General features: G+C 41.2%; 1 protein-coding gene across 3 annotated transcripts; it reads right to left on the reverse strand.

Annotated features, from left to right (window-relative positions):
* Nucleotides 1-274: 274 nt before the first annotated feature.
* On the reverse strand, nucleotides 275-4,510 carry LOC124024422 (metalloproteinase inhibitor 2-like). Of its 3 annotated transcripts, none has more exons than XM_046338322.1 (6): nucleotides 4,424-4,466; nucleotides 4,230-4,286; nucleotides 3,021-3,091; nucleotides 1,609-1,702; nucleotides 830-954; nucleotides 275-684 (listed from the first exon to the last, which is right to left on the reverse strand). In XM_046338322.1, the coding sequence occupies exons 2-6, from the start codon at nucleotides 4,270-4,272 to the stop codon at nucleotides 550-552; spliced, it is 468 nt and encodes a 155-aa protein (XP_046194278.1). In that variant the 5' UTR covers nucleotides 4,273-4,286; nucleotides 4,424-4,466; the 3' UTR covers nucleotides 275-549. The 3 variants fall into 3 exon arrangements, with proteins under 3 accessions (XP_046194278.1, XP_046194277.1, XP_046194275.1); XM_046338321.1 differs by having other exon boundaries at nucleotides 4,431-4,465; XM_046338319.1 differs by having other exon boundaries at nucleotides 4,230-4,510.
* Nucleotides 4,511-8,744: the final 4,234 nt, after the last annotated feature.

The following is an 8,744-nucleotide window of genomic DNA, read 5'->3' on the forward strand; positions in this document are numbered from 1 at the left end:
GAACATGTGGCCGGAATACTTCCCCCAAATGCATTGTACTACCAGTTAGCAAGTCAAAATGCAGTTGTTGCTAGTGCTGACTAGTACTTGAAAACAGCTGAATGTTCAGCCAACCGAATATAATCTTATAAAGCAAGGAAGAAACAATGAGTTGTTTCATTTGGTTAATGACATTAAAGCTGAAGCCCTGGTTTAGACAAACTATTCCAGGACCATGTTCAATAATGCCTTTGGTTCCAGTTTAGAAACAAGAAAATTAATGGCTCAAGAAATTAGTACTTGAAGTACTTTATTTGTAGTTCATTTTTTTACAACAAGTGACATTTTCATAAGATTGTTGCCCTCTTTCACATTGACCATTTCCTGCAACCTGTCCTCTGACAACACAACTTGACAAATCAATATAGGTCTTGTAATTGTTAGAAACTACTTCCTAGATTAATTTAATCATAATTATTTGGGTTGGTAGCTTTTTTCCTGTGAGTAGATGGCCTGTAAAGTTTAGGGGTCATCAATATCCAGAAACTACTTGGGCGGTGCCACCCCCTTTTACCAGGCACAGGATCCATCATCCCCCTTGATACAGGCAATGTAATTGTCCCAGGGTCCGCTTTGGCCAATGTCCATCCACAGGCACTCATCTGAGGTGCTGATTGGACAGGGAAGGGAAGTGCAGCGGATGATCTGTGGATCAGAGAAGGGAGAGAAAGACCAAGATCACTGGCTGATAATTACCCACATGGTGTAGCTCTTGCATTTGACAATGGTGACCAGAGTGCTAAGTCTGCTGTGTAAATATACAACAAAACATATAGTAATATTAACACACCGTGCAATCACAGCCGCTTTGGTAGCGCAGAGTCAAGCTCCTCATTTGTGTGTCACTCAAAGCACCCCAGGGCTGAATGAAGTCACACATTATTACATGCACTGTTCCATCAGTATTCAGCCTGCCTGCAGACAAAGGAGACATCAATATGTGGTGTAGGGTAAAGCTGGTGTAGGGTAAATGTGGTGTAGGGTAAAGCTGGTGTAGGGTAAAGCTGGTGTAGGGTAAAGCTGGTGTAGGGTAAAGCTGGTGTAGGGTAAAGCTGGTGTAGGGTAAAGCTGGTGTAGGGTAAAGCTGGCGTAGGGTAAAGCTGGCGTAGGGTAAAGCTGGCGTAGGGTAAAGCTGGCGTAGGGTAAAGCTGGCGTAGGGTAAAGCTGGCGTAGGGTAAAGCTGGCGTAGGGTAAATGTGGCGTAGGGTAAATGTGGTTTAGGGTAAATGTGGTGTAGGGTAAAGCTGGTGTAGGGTAAAGCTGGTGTAGGGTAAAGCTGGCCTTAGACACTGTACTTGGATTAGTTTCTTTCCACATATGGTTAGAATTGTGGGAGATGAGCCTAGATCTGTCCCTGGGGGAAACTGCAACCTGAAAAAGTACCGATGCAGCCCGGAGCTATTCATAAATAATGCATTAGTTATTTGTAAGTAATTCTAAGTGTAGAGAACATAATTTCTAAAACACTTGTTTTCTTATACAAGATGAAGTCAATAGTAGGTCATGAGGCTGTAAACATTTCTAACCAGTGCTGGTAATGGAACTTAGGTAACCTAGTGAGGACTGCACCTGTGAAGAGATACTCCTTGTTGATTTCCAGAAAAGCGCGACACGGGCCTCCAGTGGAGATGACGTGGATATCCTGGTAAGGACCTTTGAACATCTAGCCAATTACAAGGAGAGAAAGGATCCGTCAAACATCTACATATATAGTGATAGAGGAATTCTAAATTCCTTTATGTTTTATTGCCAAAACCAATTCAATTCGCACTCATTTCTAATTCATGATAAGTTGTAAGTTTATCATTTGAATGAATTAGCAAGAGACCAGTCTTAAAAACAAGTTCAGCATTTATTCTTGATGAGTACTGACCCATAATACAAAGAACATTACATTTTAAGGAGAGAACATAAAATGACATCATCAGTTTCACCCCCTCTCCGATTCTCACAAGAGCCCATTGTTTTAAAGTCTGAAACTCTTCTCCTCCCCCCATAAAACTACATTCCAAACTGTCTAAAATATATACTTTTTCTCCCCTAATGGAACATAACCCAAACATCCTTATCTTGTCTGAAAAACTATATCAATTTCCCCTTAAACTTCCCAAGAGGCACAGACAATTAATTTGTTCTGCTTACATTTTCAGTAACAGTTCATACCATAACATAATAGTATTAGAATAAATGGTTCTAATCAATAATGTATACATAATTAATCATTTCAACCATAATTTCCTCTATCATATAGTTTGTTCTATATGGCATGTAGGGACAACTTAACCTCACTGGTCTCTTTCACAGAGGAGCCCTGAATTACACATCAAAATACAAGCAGAACAGAAGCAGTCATAAACAAACATTCAGTAATAAGGTCCTCAACACTTTGAATTGCCTTAGATGCAGCAGACAGTTTTACAACAAGGCACAAAAATAATATATTTACCTAACGGAGTAAAGACAGAAGGAAATTTCCAAAGTTATTCATCCCTTATCCCAGGTGTGGTAACTCATGTCTAAAGGTTAGTAATGCTTTTAGTGAGGTTTCGTAAAGGGATTAATACATTAAAATATTGCAATGCGTCAACCTACGTGACATCAAACAGGACCAACTTCCTAGTTGAGAATGTAGCGTTGAGTACTACACCTGTCACCCATAATAAAGAGCAGTGCACTATGATAAACTGCTTTAATGACGTGGCATTTGAATTCATATAGATGATGTCACCATTGTCTAGGACTGGTAGGAGGGTTGACTGAAACATGCCTCTTGCTCAGTGCTAAAGGCATGACTCATTTCTATAAATAACCCCTTTTTATTAATGGTGGAAGCTCCACAATTACACTGCTTATACCTATCCAGATCTTCAAGCATTTAAGGGTTGGGTCCAAATTGGGACCAGCTGTCAGACTGGGGTTCAGGGGGCTTCAATGTTTCAGTGTAGGAAGGAACAACCACTTAATAAAAAGGCTGATCATACCTCGATCTGTTTGACGTCATAGTTGGTGTTACGAGACACAGCTTTCACGCCAACCACCTTTGCCCTGATCACTACAAAATAAGAGACATGGTTTAACTACTGAAATAATCCATTTCTGGTACAATAGTCAGACATCAGTTTCAGGGTGTTAAGTGATCTGAGAGAACATTGTAATAGAATCTATTACAGACCCAAGATGTCAGGCTTTAGCACCATGCTCTACCAACAGAGCTTGCTCCCTCAACAGCAAAGTCCTCACTCAATCATTTTAGAGAATATACCACAAATAAAGTCTTCACTTTTCCATAAACTCTACAGGAACCGTGTTGCATGTCATCACACCCCTTTACTAACAGACAGTAATTGAGTCAAGGTACATTTCTCTAAAAGGTCAAGTAGCTGCTCATGATGTAGTGCTGTCTAACACCCACAACCACCCTGTCTTACCATACTGCATCAGTGGTTGAAGTAGAACGAAAGGTGCCAATACACTTTAAAAAATCACAATGCCAATTTGATGATTTACAGTGACTAACCTATTTTATACGAGGTTCCTATACTCACGTAGTTGTTACATTGTTGGTAACACAGCTATCAACACATGTCAAAATAATAATGACATCTAATTTATAGAATTAACAACCTATCTGCGAGAGTCAGGTTTTGGCGCTGTTTTAGTGATTACAGCTTACAGAAAAGTGACATAATAGCTGAATTAGTATTCCCATTTGCCATGTAGGCAGTTTAAAATGTCAAGTATGTGAGGCGTTGGATAATATCATGTTGAATATTTTGTTTAACAAGTCAGTCATCTTCAGGCCTAGAGCAAGGATGGGAAACTACAGTCCACACGAATCAGAGTGGTGTCATCCCCGCGGGTGTAATCGTCAAGCAGATTCTGTTACAAAACGATTTGCAACAGAACAGTTTACACCAGACAGAAAACACAAACGAGAAGGTTGTAAAAATTCAGGTTGGTCCCTCACCGTTTCACTGGATTCCGTAATGAATACACCCAGGTGTAGCCCATATTGTTACCGACTTAATGTAAATAGTTGCAAGAAGATGTAAACACAGGCCTAATGATCATGTCCTGAAAATAATTGCGACAGAAAATGCATAACATTGTTGCATGATGCGCATTGACACGGTGTAGTAGGCAGCCTACCAACACGTGAAGAGAAACGAGATATTTCTAAATTGCCTTACCGACGTCTGCATTGCAAAAAGCCCGTTGAGGATGTACAGTCATGCAAGTGCAAGCTTCTGTGATTTCATCGACCCGCCAGAGGAACAGAACGACCAGAGTAATGAAACAACTGCTTACGGACCAAGTCATTTTAGAAACTAATTATATTACTGTCCACTCTACAGAAGAAAAACAATATAGCGTTAAATGCTACCGTTTACCCCAACGACAGTGCAGGTTATTACTGCGAGAAAACCTCCAAATCTTCTACATACTACATGGAATCAGCAGTCTTTTATTGCAGGCTGTGAGCTCCTCCCCACAGGTAGAACCAAGCCAGTGGTTGGCTGATCACTCTATTCATCCTTAACCACAATCACCTGTTTATTGGACAACCACAGAGCAGGCTCAATTTGCTGATATAAATGGCATAAATTGTCTGCATTTCACTTAAACAATGGGGATGAACCAGAAATAAAAATGTTAGCTACACCTACTAGAATTCCTTATAGCTTTGTTGTTTTTATTTATTTATTTTTATCACCTGGGTTAACTTTAAAGCAGGCTCAACTTGCCCAACTGGTCAGTTCACTTGACCAAGGCAATGGGGTAACCTTTAAATCTCTGCTACAACTAGGTTCCGGATGTTCAACTGGGTACCATCGGGAGAAAATAAAATGCCACACCACCAAATCACAGGTCGTGCAGGTCAGGCATGAGACAGGAAAATAACTTACTCCCATCAGACACAGGCAAAAACTCTTTACAGCAATGTTGTAGCAGCCTACACCTCAACGTTAGTGATCTGACATGCTGTATCAGTCTGATCAACTGTAGGCCTCTATATGTCCCATCTGGCCAGGGGAAACAAAGTGCTGGCCTCTATACACCCTGTCCCATCTGGCCAGGGGAAACAAAGTGCTGGTAACAATGTTGTAGCAGCCTACACCTCAACGTTAGAGATCTGACATGCTGTATCAGTCTGATCAACTGTAGGCCTCTATACACCCTGTCCCATCTGGCCAGGGGAAACAAAGTGCTGGTAACAATGTTGTAGCAGCCTACACCTCAACGTTAGTGATCTGACATGCTGTATCAGTCTGATCAACTGTAGGCCTCTATATACACCCTGTCCCATCTGGCCAGGGGAAACAAAGTGCTGGTAACAATGTTGTAGCAGCCTACACCTCAACGTTAGTGATCTGACATGCTGTATCAGTCTGATCAACTGTAGGCCTCTATACACCCTGTCCCATCTGGCCAGGGGAAACAAAGTGCTGGTAACATTATGTATTTATAGCATAAGCCACTTTATTTGTCTTAAGAGAAAATGTGAATGTGATCACCTTAGGTTCATATTATATAACTTCGGTTGGCTAGGCTACCTAGGCCCAGAGGTGGAAAAGTAGTTTACCCAGTTGTCATTGAGTAAAATGACTCAAGTAAAAGGGAAAGTAACCCAGTAAAATACTACTTGAGTAAAAGTATTAATACACTAAAGTAGTAGGCTACTTGAACGTATGTTTTACGTAGTTACTTTACACCATTGCCTTTGCCTTCTTTCATCCAACAATCAAATCAACAAATAGTGATGACATAGTCTAGACTGTTAATGCACCTGTAACTGGTAATTACAGGTGAACAGTATATGGATCACTCTACAGAAGTAGTGCACTTTGGGGTTTGAAAAAAATATGTCATTTGTGTCCTATTTTCCCCCCAAACGTTCAGCACACGTCTTCCAATATAGGTCAGGTAGGTATATACAGCATATTATTTAAACACTTACTGCATGTTTGAAATGTTTACTTGAATTCCTTACCACCCCAAACAATGTGTCACTACCAAAACATAGTGAAAAAGTTTTGAAGAATGGGGGAAATTACATCTGTCTGAAGATTACAAAATGAGGGTTCTATGACCCTACTATGATATACCATCTGACTCCATTATCATGTGAACACTATGGGCCCATTATCGTATCCAGTGGGTATTGCCAAGGTTGCAAGCCTTGCGTCACCACTGAATACTATAAGATGCACGTGTGTTTACCATTTTGCAATTATTAAGAGGCTAAGGGACAAGGAGCCAATGTCCTAACATTACATTATTGAGTTAACCTTCGCTCAGAGATGCAGTGAAATCTTGAAACAATTCAAACATGACAATGGAATTCACACAGTAACATTAATTTAGTTGATTCACGTTTCATCAGTCTTCACACTTCTCCTGGGGACAGGGACTACATGTACATTGAAGTATTATGACACAGGAGACACCCTGAGAACACTGAATGGTCAGAAACAGTTAGAGACCTCAGGAATTGTCTGAACCAGTATCTGTGTGTTAGAAACTTCATGAATGATCTGAACCAGTATCTGTGTGTTAGAGACCTCATGAATGATCTGAACCAGTATCTGTGTGTTAGAGACCTCATGAATGATCTGAACCAGTATCTGTGTGTTAGAGACCTCATGAATGATCTGAACCAGTATCTGTGTGTTAGAGACCTCATGAATGATCTGAACCAGTATCTGTGTGTTAGAGACCTCATGAATGATCTGAACTAGTATCTGTGTGTTAGAGACCTCATGAATGATCTGAACCAGTATCTGTGTGTTAGAGACCTCATGAATGATCTGAACCAGTATCTGTGGGTTAGAGACCTCATGAATGATCTGAACCAGTATCTGTGGGTTAGAGACCTCATGAATGATCTGAACCAGTATCTGTGGGTTAGAGACCTTAACAATCTTGTGTTACCACCTTATTAATAGGCAGCGTGCAGTAGGATGTGTTAATCAGTTGATTGACAGGTGCAGGACTGCAGAATGATACTTTCCTCTAGTGTGGAGGCTCACATTTCATAGTTACAGTGCCTTGCGAAAGTATTCGGCCCCCTTGAACTTTGCGACCTTTTGCCACATTTCAGGCTTCAAACATAAAGATATAAAACTGTATTTTTTGTGAAGAATCAACAACAAGTGGGACACAATCATGAAGTGGAACGACATTTATTGGATATTTCAAACTTTTTTAACAAATCAAAAACTGAAAAATTGGGCGTGCAAAATTATTCAGCCCCTTTACTTTCAGTGCAGCAAACTCTCTCCAGAAGTTCAGTGAGGATCTCTGAATGATTCAATGTTGACCTAAATGACTAATGATGATAAATACAATCCACCTGTGTGTAATCAAGTCTCCGTATAAATGCACCTGCACTGTGATAGTCTCAGAAGTCCGTTAAAAGCGCAGAGTGTCACGTCTAGTCAAGGTGGGTGGAATCAGGCGCAGAGAGCAAATAGTGAATAGTAGTTTATTCTCCGGTGAACAAAAATAAACACTGACAACCCAAAATACAAACAGGGTGAAAATATCCAAAACAGGATAACAGACAAACCGGAGAATAAATAAACACAAAAACACTGACAGACGAAACGAAATGACAAAAACAAACACTCCCGCACAAAACAAGGGCGGGACAACCTACATTATATACAGATACTAATTAACTAACAAACAGGTGAAAACAATCAGACAAAACCAACAGATAACCGAAAAGGGATCGGTAGTGGCTAATAGGACGGTGACGACGACCGCCGACCACTGCCCGAACGGGCAGGAGAGCCAACCTCGGCGGAAGTCGTGACACAGAGAGCATCATGAAGAACAAGGAACACACCAGGCAGGTCCGAGATACTGTTGTGAAGAAGTTTAAAGCCGGATTTGGATACAAAATGATTTCCCAAGCTTTAAACATCCCAAGGAGCACTGTGCAAGCGATAATATTGAAATGGAAGGAGTATCAGACCACTGCAAATCTACCAAGACCTGGCCGTCCCTCTAAACTTTCAGCTCATACAAGGAGAAGACTGATCAGAGATGCAGCCAAGAGGCCCATGATCACTCTAGATGAACTGCAGAGATCTACAGCTGAGGTGGGAGACTCTGTCCATAGGACAACAATCAGTCGTATATTGCACAAATCTGGCCTTTATGGAAGAGTGGCAAGAAGAAAGCCATTTCTTAAAGATCTCCATAAAAAGTGTCGTTAAAAGTTTGCCACAAGCCACCTGGGAGATGTTTAGCGTAAAAGCAACACAGCGCATCACCCTGAACACACCATCCCCACTGTCAAACATGGTGGTGGCAGCATCATGGTTTGGGTGTCATGTTTTGTCATTTATTATCTTGTCTTGTCCCTGTGCTTCCTTCTATTCGTTTCCCTCTGCTGGTCTTATTAGGTTCTTTCCCTCTTTCTATCCCTCTCTCTCCCCCTCCCTCTCTCACTCTCTCGCTCTCTCTTCTCTCTATCGTTCCGTTCCTGCTCCCAGCTGTTCCTATTCCCCTAATCAATCATTTAGTCTTCCCACACCTGTTCCCGATCCTTTCCCCTGATTAGAGTCCCTATTTCTTCCTTTGTGTTCCGTTCCTGTCCTGTCGGTTCCTTGTTTAGAATTCACCGTGCTGTGATTGTGTATCGCCCTGTCGTGTCGTGTTTTCCTCAGATGCTGCGTGGTGAGCAGGTGTCTGAG

The sequence above is a fragment of the Oncorhynchus gorbuscha genome, unplaced genomic scaffold (assembly GCF_021184085.1).
Source record: "Oncorhynchus gorbuscha isolate QuinsamMale2020 ecotype Even-year unplaced genomic scaffold, OgorEven_v1.0 Un_scaffold_1846, whole genome shotgun sequence".
Lineage (NCBI taxonomy): Eukaryota > Metazoa > Chordata > Actinopteri > Salmoniformes > Salmonidae > Oncorhynchus > Oncorhynchus gorbuscha.